Below are 16,325 nucleotides of genomic sequence, written 5' to 3'. Positions count from 1 at the left end.
GTGGTTTTGCATCATAGAATTCACCATATTCCCCAACATAAACGTAGAAGGCAATACCAAATGGAGTGAAGCTTCAATGCACAGCAATCTCACTTGTCAGAGTTGTTATGGAAGGACAATGTCATTGAGTATGCTCTCAATGAAAGACAATAAATCCACTTTAAGAATATAGACATTAAAGTACTCATATCGCAGCTACAACTCTGAAAAACTTTCTGATTCCTAGATTTCCTAATATGGCAGATGATAACAGTAAATAAAATGTCTCAACCAATATTAACATGAGACTTATATTGTCCTTGAGATTGTTCACATACCAATCAACCCATTGCTTAATCTAATTACTCTGGAGAACCTGCATATTCCTAAAGTTAATCCGGATATCTTTGTTGCAAACACAAGCTCAGAAGAGATGGTTTAAATCTTCCTCATACAAATGGGCCATGTTAGGCACCTTAATGCTCTCTCTTAATAAAAATTTCCAGGAAGACAGGTCCAAAGATACCCTTTTAGCCTTTGTGATTATTTCAATTTGCAAATCCATGCGCAGTTGGGCTGGTTATTGTCTTCCAAAGTTAACAAATCATAAGTAGATCTAAGAGACTAAGACAAAACATATCATTGGTAATACCTTCCCAGCAAGGAGTATCCGAAGGTTACTTGATTTCGGCAAATAGGAGTATTGAACTTCCATTTCCATTCATTGGAAGACAAAAAGATTACTCAAACTCGGTTACAAACAGAGAATTTCCAAGGATTGCCCCATTGTGTTCAAAACAAGTTGATTCGATGTATCTCATTGTGTCCAAAACAAGTTGATTCGAGTTTGTATTAACACAGGACATCACTAACCAATCAGCACCCCAACATCTAACTAATTGCAACAACCAACCTTTCCTGATACAGCTTCAATAGCACGCAAGATTCTTCCTCGTGCCTGTTCAAGCAAATATTAGTGTTCTTTCCAAGTCCCTCAAAAACAAAAACTTGGTAAGCTATACATACTGAACTCGGTGTGGCAATCTGGAACCTTCAGTTCCCTTCAACAGAATGAAAACAGATATCTTAAACTTGCTTGCAGACAATAAATTTAACTTGTCCAACCGTATGCGGAAGGAGAAAATTCAACGTGCTCAAGTTAAATTTAAGGAAGCAAATAACAGGACAAGTGCATGTCCAGTTAATGTATTCGCTGGTCCATTCTCATCTCATGCTCGTGTCCTAATTATCTTGCTATTGCCAACTTTTCCTCGTACAATTTCAATATGTCAGGAGCTTCTTCCTTAGCCAAATTCACAAACTTCTGTACAAACCACATTTCTGTAGACCTCAGCATCGTAAGACTAATATTTGGTCTCTTAATCAGACCTTTTGCTTGCAATGCTTGATAAACCAAACACCTCGGCACAATCCTCTTCTCAAAGCTCATTGATAGGAGTTGTGGCCTCTTTAAAACATACGAAGAATCTAGACCCATTTTATTGACCAAAAAGTCCATTATCCTCGTGATCTTGTCCTCGGACACCATCATGAACCACGGATACTTCCCAAAAGCCACAAGAATCTCATCCTCGGACAAACCCCACTTTTTATAAACCTCAATCTTCTTCTCCCACACAGGTTTACTCATTGAACTCAATGCTTGAACTGCTATAACAAAGGTCACTCTCATAGGGTTAAAACCCATTCCCTTTACCTCCTCCACAATCTGTCTAAATCTCTCACAACTCGTCTTGAATGCTCTAGGTTGGCACGTCAACAAGAATGCGACTTTTGCATCTGGCACACCTACCTCCCGGAGAATGTCAACATTGGGTAACATCCGAGACTCAAAATCAACCAAAAGCGGCCGCCCAGCAAATTGTTTAATAGCAGATAACGTTCTCTCCTCCGATCCAATCAAATTCTTAACGAACTCGAAAGATGGGATGATTTGGTTCTGTAAGCTTCTTTGAAGAAGTTCCGGCGTCGTTGACAGTATTTTGACAACATTTGTGCTTGAAAAGCCTTTAGATTTGAAAAATTCGAGTTTCGGCAAAAGGGTTTTTTCTGGTTTGGAAGAAAGGATTCTGGGGTACTTAAAAATGACATTTGAGGCCTGGGTTTTGGTGAAGCCATGGCTACATAAAAATGCAATTACAGAGTCGGGTTTTTCTGGGGTTTCGAAACTGATTTTCTTTGATGTTGTTATGGCCTTTTCTAGAGGAAACCCACATGAGTTTATGAGGTAATTGACTGTGAATGAGTGTTGATTTTTTGTTTGATCAATGGACGCGAAAGATGATGAAAAGGACTGGATTTGAGTGAAGCAGATGTAATAATGGGTTGGCGAATTCCTAATAGTAGACTTGACTCGGTGCAAAGCTTTGCAGATTAAATTACACATTGATGAAATTTAACCAAAGATAAAGATGAGGATATACTTACGCGATCAGCAGAGGGAAATCTTCTGGACCATCCTTTTTTCCTCGCGAACCCTCCTCGGCTCCCTCTCGTTCGGAAGCAAATCAACAAATCCCTAAACAAACACTACCCGTAAATACATGAATGTAGGGCGCCTGTGAATCTTGAAATTGAGAAGCCCTAAAACAGAATGTGGATTGTGAGAGAAAAGTTTGGGGAAAATAACAGTCAACTACTTGTTTCGATAATTAATACCCGTCAAGTCAATAATTAATACTCGCCAAGGATATCTGAGAACATTTATTATTGCTGAAAATGTACTTAACCGATATTAATTATCCAAAGACGTCTTGAACCGTCATTTGTCAAGAGAAAAGTAAGTATTCTGTCATCATTTTTTTAAGTAAGGGAATAGGATACTTTCACGTCCGTTATATGAACTAGACTAGACGGTCCAATTTTAATCGTTTTTGGGTTCTTTTCAAGACTATTTAGTTGTCAAAAACATCGATCAGAATTGAAATGATTTTGTAACATATTTGTCTTAAGATAAATGGATTGAATGGATTGAATGGATTGAATGAGTTCCAATCTAATCTGGTGTTGTAATATATTTTTCTGTTCAAAATAAATGTTTTCCGAAACCATATCAACGGTATCTGATCATCGCGATTTTTGGCATGTTTTTCACTGAGCTTTAAAATATGAATGTTCTTTATCATCAAAATAGTCCCGGGAAAAACCCAAAAACGATCAAAATTGTACCCCATATAGACAGAGGATCCTATTCCAAAACTATTTTATGACAGCAAATAGGACAGCTTCAACAAATTGATGACTTAGGTTTTGATAAAAGCGAGTTCGATATGCAACGATAGTCAAGATAGTTAGGGGTGATAAACAAGTCAAACGACCCAAGCAGGTAGTATTTGATTAAGTTTGGTTTGATAGCTTAACAAGCTTCAAAAATATGTTCGAACTTAGTTTGTTTATGAGATGAGCGAATCTCAAACAATCTTCAATCAAGCCAAACACAAGTCGATCTCAAGTAGCTTAAATTTTTTTATACCTACTAAGCTGAACGAGTCGAGTAGCAACTTGTTTATGGTTGGCTTGAAATCTTCACGAGTTTCAAAAAAATGTTCAAACTTGATTTGTTCAGGCAGCAAACCAATCTTGAACAAGCTTTTAACGATCGAACACGAGCTTAGACTCGAGTACATTGGTTCGTTTAGCAGCCCTAAAGATAGTCCACCAAACCGCAGTGTCGGAAAATCATCAAGTTAAGAAGCACAATTACAACTTGGTTTTTGAACATACACATCAAATACAAAAGGCACAGCTAAAGTTCATTAACTCTCGTCTCCAGAAAATTCTCTCCTCAAATATCATAAGGTCTTATAAAGAAACACAGACTTCAGACACAAACAAATAAACAGGTACTCTTTCAAAGAAAGCAACCATGATCCCGACTGCATCACCAAGTCGTCTTACCACCCTCTGCTTCTTTCATCAACCAAAGACGCCTTGCAGTTTGACAATACCCAGAATCTTGATACCACGAACTAACTGACTGAAACCGTGGCAATTTCTCATGTCCATATCGTCATTATATCCTTAATAGCTCAGGAGCTGCTTCTTTAAGTCCAGTTCACAAACTTCTTTGTGAATAACTTTTCTTGAGACTCCAGCATCAAGTTAAAGCTAATGTTTGGTTTCTAAGCCAAACAACTCGGAACAATCCTCTTCTCAAAGCTCACTGGGTTATTTGCTGCAGTACTACAAATTCTCAGCTTTTCAACAATTCATAGATAAAAAGCAGGCAGCACCAACTTGCCGCAAATAATGACAAACGTCCATTAACAAATGCGTAATAGTAATGGACCTTATTAATCAAAATTATATCTACTGTCATAGTCAATACTCCACAAGATACGGTTTACTGGAACATTATCCCCAGCGTTCATTATCCAAGAGGCTCATTTGTTGATAAAGAAACGGCACAGAAGAGTCCAAGTGGAACCTAAAAGCAGCGATATAAGGACAAGAGATCGGGAACCTATCAAGTACAAGCATCTCAAAAGCCATGACATACTCCCACCCAGATCAATCGGGTACCCGGAACTTTGCTTGATAAGTCAGTATGTGTACACAGCACAGGAAACGCATACCCACAATCTTTCACTAATGCATGGTATACGACTAAATTATAAAATTATATATTTTACAAACACACTCCACCCATAGTGATACCTATTTTCTAAGTTTTACCATAATACCATGCCGACGTACCCCTGTCGTACCAGTACACATACTCATACATGTGCATGGGCTTCATAGTCGGGATCTCTCATCTCACAAACTAATCATTTAGATTGCTTGTAATCCTCCATCTTCAAACACATTTGATCAAATAAAGAATGAAAAAATAACCAATTTAGCATGCATTAAAAAATAGTATGAAACAAAATTATCCCTCACAAGTTGCATCACATAATTCACGATATTCCGCAACATCAACTTAGAAGCCAGTAGCAAACGGAGTGAAACTTGATTTGCACAGCAATCTCAGAGTTGTGAAGCCAGTAGCAAACGGAGTGAAACTTGAGTTGCACAGCGATCTCAAAGTTGTTATGAAAGAAGAATTCCATTAAGTATGCTCTGAACAAAAGACAATAAATCCTATCTATTTGATGAGAAAGTAGATTCATCCTTTGTTTTCTAAATAAATCAAGATGACCTTATGAGCAAAATGACCAAATTGAACAACTAAATAGTTGCATGTTAGGCAACACTCACCAGGGCCAACTTACCCGGATGAGCGGGTGATGATCAATGCATCAGGCCCAACCGTTACACTGTGACAAAGAACTAGAGTGGCAACGTGGAACTTCCAATTCCATTCAACAGAATGAAAATGGATAAAGCATACCTGCTTATAGTTATAGTCTTATAGATAATAAATTTCACTTGCCCAAAGAGACACTTCAACAAGCACAAGTTAAATGAAAGGAAGCAAATAATAGGACAATTGCATGTCCAGGTAATGTACTAACCAGTCCATTCTCCCTCATGCCCATACCCTAATTATCTTGCAATTGCCAACTTTTCCTCGTACATAATCAATAGCTCAGGAGCTTCTTCCTTAGCAAAATAACGGGACAATTGCATGACCAGCTGGTATATTAATGACTCCATTGTGGTCTCATGTCCATATCCTAATTAATTTGCAAGTGCCAAATTTTCCTTGTACAACTTCAATAGCTCTGGAGCTTCTTCCTTAGCCAGCTCCACAACCTTCTCTATGAACCGCTTTTCAGGAGACTCCATCATGGCATTAAAGCTAATTTTTGGTTTCTTGTTCAAACCTTTTGCTTGCAATGCTTGATAAACCAAACACCTTGGAAAAATCCTCTTCTTGAAGCTCGATGATAAGAGTTGTGGCCTTTTTGAAACACACGAAGATTCTAAACCCATTTTATTGACCAATTCTTGTGATCTTTTCCTCGGATGCCAACATAAACCACGGATGCTTCCCAAAAGCCCCAAGAATTTCATCCATAGACAAACCCCACTTCTTATAAACCTGAATCTTCTTCTCCCACACAGGCTTACTCATTGAGCTCAATGCTTGAACTGCTACAACAAAGGACTTTCTCATAGGGTTAAAACCCATTCCTTTTACCTCCACCACAATCTCGCTAAATCTCTCACGACTCGAAGTGAATACTCTAGGTTGGTATGTCAACAAGAATGCAATTTTTGCATCTAGCACATCGACCTCCCGCAGAGTGTCAACATTGGGTGCCATACGACTCTCGAGATCAACCAAAAGCGGACCAGCTGAGCGTTTAATAGTAGATAAAGCTCTCTCCTTCGATCCAATCAAATTCTTAACGAACTCGAAAGATGGGATGATTTGGTTTTCTAAGCTTCTTTTAAGAAGTTTTGGCGTTAGGGACATTATTTTGACTACATCTGTGCTTGAAAAGCCTTTAGATTTGAAAAATTCGAGTTTGGGCAAAAGGGTTTTCTCTGGATTGGACACAATGACTGGGGACCTTTCTGATGACATTTAAGGCTTGGGTTTTGGTGAAGCCATGGTTACACAAGAATGCGATAACAGAGTCGGGCTTTTCTGGGGTTTTGAAATTCATCTGCTTTGATGCTGTTGTAGCCTTTTCAAGAGGAAACCCACATGAGTTTATGAGGTAATAGACAGTGAATGAGTGTTGATTTGGTGTTTGATTGACGGATGCGAGAGGTGATGAAAAGGACTGGATTTGAGTGAAGCAGATGTAATGGGTTGGTGAATTCCTGATGTAAGACCTTACTTGGTGTAACGTTTTGCAGATTGAAATAGACATTGATACACATTGATGGGATTCAGTCAACGGATTGGGGACTTACTTGATCTGTACAGCCTATAGGAAAACTTCACAAAATTGAAATCCTTTTGCCCCCACCTCTCGTGAACACTCTTTGATCTCTCTCACATTGCCAATGGCAGTTCATAAAGCCCTAAAACACGGTCGACGTTGTCAATAAGGATCTTATCGAAGCTAACGGCGTCATTTTGGACCATGAATATTCCTAGTGTTCCTTCGTGGACCATGAGGAAGATCCTTGGTTTAAGAAGATTGTGTCAACCTCTTATTAGATATTATGTCGGTAATGGAGCAAATACATTTCTTTGACCAGATAACTGGTACACTTTGGGATCTTTGTATGCAATTTGGAGAGAGGTTTGTGACTAATTTGGGCAGAGCTTTATGGGGCTAAAGTGGCTACCATCGTTGACCAAGGAGATTGATGCTAGCCATTGAGAAATCAGTCCATTCAAGCAATTATGGCTCATACTCCTTCCAGTTTGAGACCAAATCTTATTGTTGAAGACTCTGTTAGTTGGATACCTCACCCAAGCGACATCTTCACTGTTACGTCAGCTTGGAATGCCATTAGCAAAAAGTATCCTATTCAGCCTTGGCATAAGATTATATGGACCGGTAATGCGGTACCTAAATGGTCTTTTATTCTTTGGTTGGCTGTCCTTCAAATATTGAGCACAAATGATAGGTTGAATAGTTGGGGTTTGCACTTGGACGGAACTTGTTCTCTATGTAATTCGGCTGCTGAAACTCATCAACATTTATTTTTTGCGTGCCCATTTTCAACTGTTGTGTGGCAACATTTGGTTAATAAGAACATGGTTTTGGATATGCCTAGCAACTTGGCGGAGGTCCTTGATTGGTATGGTGTGTAGGTGAAGGGTAAAAGCTTGAGGTGTATGAGTCTTACGTGTTCTTTGGCTGCTGTTGTTTATGGGCTTTGGAGAGAGAGGAATTGTCGAATTTCCAGGGTAAAGCTATGAGGCATGATCAGGTGATGAAAAGCATTGCAGATGGTGTTAGAGATTTCCTAAGCACAAGGAGAAACATAAAGCAATCTCTAAAGAATCGAGACCTATGCAGGCAATGGGGCTTATCTAATAAGATTTTTCTTCCTTGTATAGTTTTCTTTTGGTTTTCTTTTGTTAGATATTGGCTGTTTTTTTGGTTATATTTGTTGGTTGTTGTATGGGATTCCATCCCTAGACAGTGATTTTTGTGGTTGAGCTTAATCAGATTCGCACTTTTCAAAACGAAATAAGTCCAAAATAAAGCAAAAATACAACGAATGCCAAGTGTCTATGTTTGTTTGCCTGACATATCATGTAAAAATTGCATTGCAGTAAGTCTACACATAGACAATAAAAAGTTAGACGATTTGATCGAGCATTTATAGGTATCGGATTGAACTGATTTTCCGGGGAAACTATCAAAAATTTGTTTTACATTTAATGAACGAATTAAATTATTTGTGTGGAATCCGTGGTGAGCCCCACAACAAAATTTGTGCACAAATTGTCTCTGCATGTAGTAGGGTTCTAAAAATTATTCAATGCTCGTGCACATGCAGCACATGCCCCTTTTCCACCACAAATCAGTGTCGGGTTATAAAAAAAAGAAGGTGTAGTCCGCACCCTAATATGCGCGAGAGGGGGGCTTGGGACGCTAATCTTTCGATAACATGAGATTTGACTATATTGTATTTGGTATTTGAATGAAGTTAAACAAAATATTTTGTGCTGCTATTTTGATGATATTATATGTCTATTTGTGTTGTACTTGGAACTTGAGGAAAGTGGAAGAACAAAAGAGAAAATACAATGGGAGAAAAATAGAGGAAAATTGTAATGTGCATTATTCAAGATATTTCTTTTTTCTCTTCTCTCTCTCTCTGCGAACTAAACAATAGTTTGGAGAAAATTTTTAATTTTCCCTTATTCTCTTCTCTTTCACAAGTTCTAAAAGAGAAGAGAACTTCAATAGTTTGGAGTTTGAAGTTGCCACTAGCTGTCTAGCTCTGCTGGTAAAGCATGTAATGAGCACTTCATTTAGTGACGGTTCAAACTCTACCCAACTCACTTTTCTCCTTGGATAGTTTATAACATAATTTTTTTTAGAATGGAACTTTAGAAATGGATTATTGAGGGAAACCAAAATCGTAACAAAAACAAAAATGCTAGGTGCATAACCATCCGAACACAACATCAAACACAACTCCTCACATACACGTAAGTCCCATGTGTTAAATATGCGTGGGATCTATGTGTATGTGAAGAGTTGTGTTTGATGTTGTGTTTGGATGAGAAAAAAATTTCCTTCCCTCTCACTCCCTTTTCTAATCTCTTTTTTTCACCTTAATTTATGAGTCTTTGGAGAGGAGGAGATAGTTCAATTTAGTTAAGTTTTTTTTTTTTTTTAATCGTCTGGACAAATTGTTGAAACCAAAATGGGCCATAAATAACGAGGCTACTGTATGGGAGCCCATCAACAGATAATGATGGGCCGGAGTGGACAAGCAACCCGGGCCGGGTTAGCTAGGGAGAAAGCCCTAAAGCCAGCAAAATCCGTTTTGAAAATATAGTACAATTAAGGGTCAATTAACACGATTGTGAGAATTCAAATAAGTATTGTACTTACAAATAAAAAAAGGGACTTATTTTAAATCTTAAAAATAATAAACTTACTAAAATAATTTTTTATATTTTTTTTCAGTGTTTGATAGATCTCGATGTATCAAATAAGATCCATGTTGTATAATTTTTTATTTCAAAAAACTACTGTTTTTTAGTTTGAAAATTACAAATAAATACTTATTTTTTAAAAAATGAAACTGTAACGACACCTGATACTCCTAGTAATCATAAAATTAAACTACATATATTGGATTGAGCTGATTTTTCATCGATCCATGCTCAAACATCAAGCTTGAATTGAGCAGCTACACATATCGGATTGAGATGATTTTTCATGGGCCCACTCAGATTTAAAAAAAATAAAATTATTGAACTGCTCGAATCATAGGTGCAGAATCCGGAGTGGGCCTAGTGTGCCCATCGGTATCCCATCGGCATGCTATTATTGGTTGGTACCAATAGCAGGGTTCATGTTCTTTTGTTCATGAACATTTTCTTCAACTCCGGTTCGTACTTTCATAGGCGCGTTTGCCATTTTTCTCGCTGAGACGAACATTAATACTAAAAATTTCAATAAAAAAAAAAAAAAACCCTGATATCAATAACTCCCACTTCAACAATATCTTTGAAAAAGTAATTTTGTCCAAACATGTAAAATTCAACCTTTTTTTAAAGTAGTCGGGTCTTCAATCTCATAATCTTTTTAATAACATTTTTCGATCTCGCTCTTAATCACACTATCACAATTTTATGGAAAAAAATGACGGCCCATGACGTGTTTTGATAATTAATACCCTTTAAAGACATTTTCAACATTAATAAATGTTATTAGCTTGTCATTGACGGGTATTAATTATCAAAACACGTCATTGGCCGTCATTTTCCCCAATTTTATTAGTTTGTGATATTTTCAAAAAACTTTTCTACTTTCCATATTTGCATTAGTCTTGATGCTTACGATAGCGCATCATGTACCTTATGTTGACCCTGCGTCCGCTTTTTAGTGGGATATATATAGAAAGAGAGAGTTAGGTTCTGGTGAGGGATTCCTCATTTTATTAAAATGCGGGACTCCCCTTCTCAATTGAATTTCGATGATCTGAGCCGCTCAAAGTGATCAGAACGTGATTTTAAGGGTCTCCGTGTGAAATCAGCAAAAAAAATGACTTGGAAGGGCTTCATCTGAGCAGTTTTCATTGAACGATTCAAAAAAAACTGCTCGAATGACGCCCTTCCTGGTCATTTTTTTTGCTGATTTCTCGCGGGGACCCTTAAAATTACGTTCTGCACACATTGAACGGTTCGGATTTTCAAAATTTGATCGGAAAATGAAAGTCTCTCATTTTGTTAAAATAAGGGATTCCTCACTTGAAAATTCCTATATATATATATATATATATATATATATATATATATTTTTATCATCGCTTCAAAAAAATAAACAAACAACACATTTACACAATAATAATTTTAACAATTATTTTATACAACTACAAACACTTCGCACACACTCACATTTTTTGATTGGTCCCACGTACTAAAGATGTAATGTGTGTGCAATCCAATGTGAATGTGAATGGGTTTATGTAGTTTGTGATTATAGAATTATTGTAATTTTAAAATCTACGCCCACTCGCACACCCGTACTCCCATGAGAGGTGGGTTTCGCACACAACTCTTCCAAAACCGCAAATACATTTAAGCAACAATTATTTTAAATCTACACCCATGACCCACTTACACACTCATACTCACACGAGAGGTGGATCCCACACCTTTTGATATGTGCAGGACCCACTTCTCATGTGAGTGTGGATGTAGTGCCTGCAAAGTTGATTTACACAAACACTCTTATATAGCACATGCGAGCCCCACACGCACTCCACATGGGGCCCACATATATTATGAGTGCTTGTATATTTGTTTGTGTGATATGTTTGTGACATCATGTGTGATGTGTTTGTTAGCATCAACTCGCACAGTCGCACGTAAGAAAAGTGGAAGACGATAAACGCCGACACAGACGGGACGATAAAGATACACGGTGTACAGGTGCGGCCAAAAGGGTGCGATGCAGCAAATCTTAAAAAAGCGCCAAATCTGTGGTCACAAGCTTGTCCAACTCAGAACCCCCTCACCTTTTTCCCTTTACTTACCTAACGATAATTTTTTCAGTGCCGAGCGGGCACCACGTGGTGCCCGCTCGGTGCATCCGGTCCGTCTATTTTGGTTTTGGACTGCTTGAATTTGGAGAGAGAAAAAAAATAGAATGGTGGAATGAGAGGAAAGAGTGTTTCAATCTGAACCGTCTAACACACTTTTAAATGGCCTAGATGTTAGTGCTCAACACCACATCAGTCAAGTGACGTGATACCCACTTGGCGGCCAAAAAATTTCTCCTTACCTGGTTGTTCGGTCAACACAAGTAATAACCACTACCGCCACGGAAATTACTTCAGCGCTCTTTCCGGTTTCCCCTTTTAACTTCAAGTTGAATAAGTTAAGTTTTGTCCTTATTTGTATTTTTTAGCATTTGTTAGTTTTGCTCCAAAGTAACGAAACATCATTCATCCCGTCAACAAAGAGTGTATTTTGATGTCTCATATAGCGATATCAAAAACATCATTCATCCCGTCGACAAGAGTCTAAAAATTATTCTCGCTGTCTCATTTTAAATGCTCCATACGTTAAGGCATGTCATTTTGACTTAAAAAACCCATATTTTTGGCAATCTTTTTTAGAACTTTCTTGCACCGTTTTAAAGTACTCGTCGAAATCTTTTGAACGATTCAAAACAAAGTTAAAATTTACTTCCAAAAACACTTTATTTTTTGAGGTCAAAGTTACACGGTCTCCTGTAGAGGGTATTCAAGGTGGGTTTGAATTAAAAAGCTGAGTGACTTATTTTTTTGTCCTTATTCAAATTTTTTTTGCATTTATTTGTTTTGCATCAAATTTTTGTGACTTATTGATTCGTCTCGACGAGAGGAGTCGGAAAAGTAAATTTTTTTGATCAAAACTCATAATTTTTTGAATAAAGACAAAAAAAAGTCAACAAGTCAATTTTTTTTACTTATTTTTGTCTTTTTGAAAAAAATTATGAGTTTCAATAAAAAAAAATTACTTTTCTGATTTCTTTCACCGAGACAAATTAATAAATCACAAAAGTTTAACGCAAAATTAACAATTGTAAATTTTTTTTGAATAAAGACAAAAAAAAATAGTTACTATTCCACTCTTAAAGCCAAATGAGGCCTTAAATTGGAACGGAGGGAGTAAAAACTTACGGTCAAAGGCAAAAAAAGGTTTAATATGAATTTTTTTTTAATGCCTGCCTTTATTGTGCAAGCGTTGCCTTATCTGTATTTTTTTTTTTGTCAACTTCATTTCCTATTTTTACACTATTTTCATTCCTTTTGTCGAAATAAATGATTGGTCCAAAAAACTAATTATTACTCATATCTCCAATTATTATCCTAATTTCTTTTTTCACTCATTATCTCATAAATCAAACTCAAAAATTTTCAAAAACCTATCCAAACACAGCATAAATAAAGGATCACCATAAATGATATCGATTGTCTTTAAGACAAAACAATTTAGGTTAAATTCATCCTAATACTAAATAAAGAGAATGAATTATGTCCGGTGCCGGTGGACAAGGGGTTTTCCACCACCCCAAGTGTGGGCCCCCACTGCACGTTTCTTTGGATAATCCGAACATCGATAAGTGTGTAAAAAGTTGAGTTTTAGACAGAAATTTGGATAGTATGGATCTGTCAACTGTTTTTTAAGATAAAATTGTCCACGATCGTCCATTATTTTGTCTTAAACTCAACTTTTGACATACCTATTGATGTCCGGACAAGATAATTTTTCACGTGGATATATTATTTTGCAGAACGTATATAATAAACGGTTCGAATTACCTAAAAGAAAACACGAAAGAAACCCACGGAAGTGTGGAAAACCCCATTTCCCTCTTCCTCCGGAAAGAATGTTTTCTCCTTTTAAATCAAAATGAAAAATCCCAACGCCCGACACTCGTAACCGGTCATACGCCGGTCACCTCTCCGGACAGCATTTATTGACTTCTTACCTACTGCACTATCAAAATTGCTATGAGTACACCATTTGGTGTACACCAAATGTACATTGCCTTCTATAAAATCCACTTAGAAATCTCATCTAAATGATCAGAGCCGCTCAACTTTTTCAAAATATTTTTTTAAGTATCCTTGTAAAAAATCAACTCCATTAGATATAGGTAAATGCTTGATCGATTTCTATGCCTAATTTGTTGGCAGGAAATTGGGCGTAGAATCAATCAAGTCTTTACCGATATCTAACAGAGCTGAATTTTTACAGCACTGTTTAAAAAAATATTTTAAAAATATTGAGCGGATCTGATTATTTATGTGGGACCCTTAAATAGGTCCCATAGAAGACGATGTACATTTGGTGTACACCAAATGGTGTACCCATAGCAGGTCTCACTGCACTATACCCCAGTCGTCATGCGTATTTTTAGCCTTGTTTTTTAGACGTTGACGCAAGCTAGATCTGACCCGTTGATTCGGTGGATCGAATTTGAACCGTTTGATTCAATTATTTTTTATTTTTTTTAACCGTCTTCCACTGCGACAGAAACACGACGGAATCAACCTCCCTCCGATCCACGACTCTCTAAGGTGTTCCACTTTTTTCAAGAAGAATTTTTTTTTTTTGGAAAAAAAAGTAATTTCAAACTCAAATATAATGAAAATGAAAAAAATTTTTTTTTTTTGCACCGTTTAAAAGATCTTAATGAGATCTATCAAACAATATCCATATTAGTAGAAAAATTATTTGGGTAAACACATGATTTTTGAGCTTGAAATTGCCTTCTTTTTCAAAAAATTACTTTTCTTAAAAAGCGGAACACCTAATGATTGTCAAGTCCGCGATAACTAAAACAGGAATATACCATTGCTATTTCGTTCTCCAATGGGCCGAGGCTCTGATTAGTTGTTTGTCTGGTTTGGAGATGTGGTCCGGTGGTGTGGTGGCTGCAGTTGGAGGAGCCAGTGTGGTGGTGATGAGGTGGCTGCTGCTTGTGGCTGGTGGAGGCCGGGATTGAAGGAGGATGGCAGTTCGGTTGCTGTTAGTAGGATTAGGGTATTTTTAGGTTATGGGTTTAGCCTAGTAGATGTTACAGGTTTGGCCCTATAGATGTGGGGTTTGTCTCATTGGGTGTTTCATTTATTAACTTCTTGTCAATCTCGCATTTGGGTTTAGTCTATGATTTTTTGGTTAGCAAAAATGCCCTCTCAGTTTTACTATGCGAAAATTTCAAAATCATGAAATGCATTATAAATTGAAAGGAATAAATAATTTAAAACATGACACAAATGCCAAAAATGAACCTGCAAACACGAAAATTTTGGGACAAAATTGCTGAATATTTTGGCCCACAAATGCATTATTTTTATTTCCATGAAAATTTTGGGACAAAATTGCTGAATATTTTGGTTTGCCAAAGTTTTGAAAAACTACTCCAGCTTTTAAGTTCTAAGAGCATCCCAAGTACTCCTATTTGGTTTCAAATTTTGAGATGTCAATTTCTTTGAAAGCTTTTGTGTCAATTTGACATTTCTAAATTCGGCATTCGCAATTTTCCTCCAACCTTGGTTTCAAATTTAGAATTGTCAATCTTTTTTCAGAGCTTTGTTTTCCAATGGCCATCCTCTCGAGCGAAAACAGATTTGACATTGCTGCCAAAATTGGCATGAAGTGAAGGATGTCAATTCTACTTAGGGGTGCATTTATAAAAAGTGCAAAAATCATATTTCATTTTATTATTCCTCCAAAACAAGGAATTACTCCAATTTTCGCCATCTCAGTAATAGTTTTCGATTGCAATCTTGGAATAATTTACACAATAATACACATTTGAAATATCAGTTTCTAAAATCAGTTTCGTTTTCCTAACTTTGTCCCTCACACAACAGTTCTAAAAACAACGTTCTACGAGAATACTAAGATTCAAAGCAATTTTGAGAATCGTGGCGCACAACAAACGATTGAACAGTCAATCTATGGAAACAAATATCCAAAGTACAATTACTTTACTTAAAATTTAAAAATACAAGCACGATTACTTTACTCAACAAAATACAAATTTTAAGGCTCCGTTCCAGAAAGATAAATAAGTACTTATTTTTTAAGAAGATAATTTCAAGCTAAAAAATCACGTGTTTACGCAAATAATTTTCCTATCACTATAGATCTTATTTGATAGATCTCATTGAGATATTTAATACGGTGCAAAAAAAAAAAATTGAAAAATTATTTTTCATTTACATCATTTTTTAGTTTGAAAATGTGAAATAAGTACTTATTTTTTAAAAAGATGTTCTGGAATGATGCTTGCTAGACGACGAGTAAAATGTTTAAATTAGAGATGGGATGCATTTTAGAACCTCCCACTCTTATGAACTTCCAAATTTAATTAATTAAATAGTCCCCACGAGGTTAATCCTACTTAATTATATCTTATTTAACCACCTCATTAGTTTAGTAGGTTGCCTTTTTTTCAACACATTTTGTTCACAAAACCAATGGCAATATTGTAAATTTACATAGACAAAGATAGAAAAAGAAATGGATCGTAAAAAGGAGGATGTGAAAATCATTTCTGTATTTTAACTGTTGCGTGGAAATATCTTAAAAGAAAGCCATTAAAAGACCATCATGCTTATTTTAAAAACTTGTCGTCGTCAGTATGAAGCATACTCTAGGAATTTTTCTAAGATTTTGTACCTATTTTTGGATAGTTTTACGTAAAGGAGGCTTTGTAAATTTTTGGAGTTAGTAATGCATGTCTCTATGCAGTAGGATCTGATTCGTTGGAAAAATAAAT

General features: G+C 36.5%; 2 protein-coding genes and 1 long non-coding RNA gene across 3 annotated transcripts; all 3 read right to left on the bottom strand.

Moving 5' to 3' along the window:
• Positions 1 to 184: 184 nt before the first annotated feature.
• Positions 185 to 2,386, bottom strand: LOC131324044 (transcription termination factor MTERF15, mitochondrial-like). Its single transcript, XM_058355871.1, has 4 exons — positions 1,245 to 2,386; positions 893 to 1,030; positions 318 to 355; positions 185 to 231 (listed from the first exon to the last, which is right to left on the bottom strand). The coding sequence occupies exons 1-4, from the start codon at positions 2,384 to 2,386 to the stop codon at positions 185 to 187; spliced, it is 1,365 nt and encodes a 454-aa protein (XP_058211854.1).
• Positions 2,387 to 3,668: 1,282 nt separating this feature from the next.
• On the bottom strand, positions 3,669 to 4,986 carry LOC131322107 (uncharacterized). Its single transcript, XR_009198696.1, has 2 exons — positions 4,289 to 4,986; positions 3,669 to 4,174 (listed from the first exon to the last, which is right to left on the bottom strand). It is a non-coding gene; the product is annotated as an uncharacterized LOC131322107 (long non-coding RNA).
• Positions 4,987 to 5,881: 895 nt separating this feature from the next.
• Positions 5,882 to 6,478, bottom strand: LOC131324043 (uncharacterized). The gene has a single exon (XM_058355870.1). It carries the CDS (start codon positions 6,476 to 6,478, stop codon positions 5,882 to 5,884), a length of 597 nt encoding a protein of 198 aa, XP_058211853.1.
• Between the last annotated feature and the right edge of the window lie 9,847 nt (positions 6,479 to 16,325).

The sequence above is a fragment of the Rhododendron vialii genome, chromosome 4a, assembly GCF_030253575.1.
Source record: "Rhododendron vialii isolate Sample 1 chromosome 4a, ASM3025357v1".
In the NCBI taxonomy this organism is placed as follows: domain Eukaryota; kingdom Viridiplantae; phylum Streptophyta; class Magnoliopsida; order Ericales; family Ericaceae; genus Rhododendron; species Rhododendron vialii.
This window is presented reverse-complemented; position numbering and strand designations above follow the sequence as displayed.

What these genes read in the sequence shown, in the direction of transcription:
- LOC131324043 (XM_058355870.1), bottom strand. Translation starts at nt 6,478, where the DNA reads ATGTCATCAGAAAGGTCCCCAGTCATTGTGTCCAATCCAGAGAAAACC.
- LOC131324044 (XM_058355871.1), bottom strand. Translation starts at nt 2,386, where the DNA reads ATGTGTAATTTAATCTGCAAAGCTTTGCACCGAGTCAAGTCTACTATT. An exon ending in TTGAAATTGTACGAGGAAAA is followed by an intron (nt 1,031 to 1,244) that starts GTTGGCAATAGC and finishes AGGGAACTGAAG; the next exon opens with GTTCCAGATTGCCACACCGA. An exon ending in TTGAAGCTGTATCAGGAAAG is followed by an intron (nt 356 to 892) that starts GTTGGTTGTTGC and finishes AGGAATATGCAG; the next exon opens with GTTCTCCAGAGTAATTAGAT.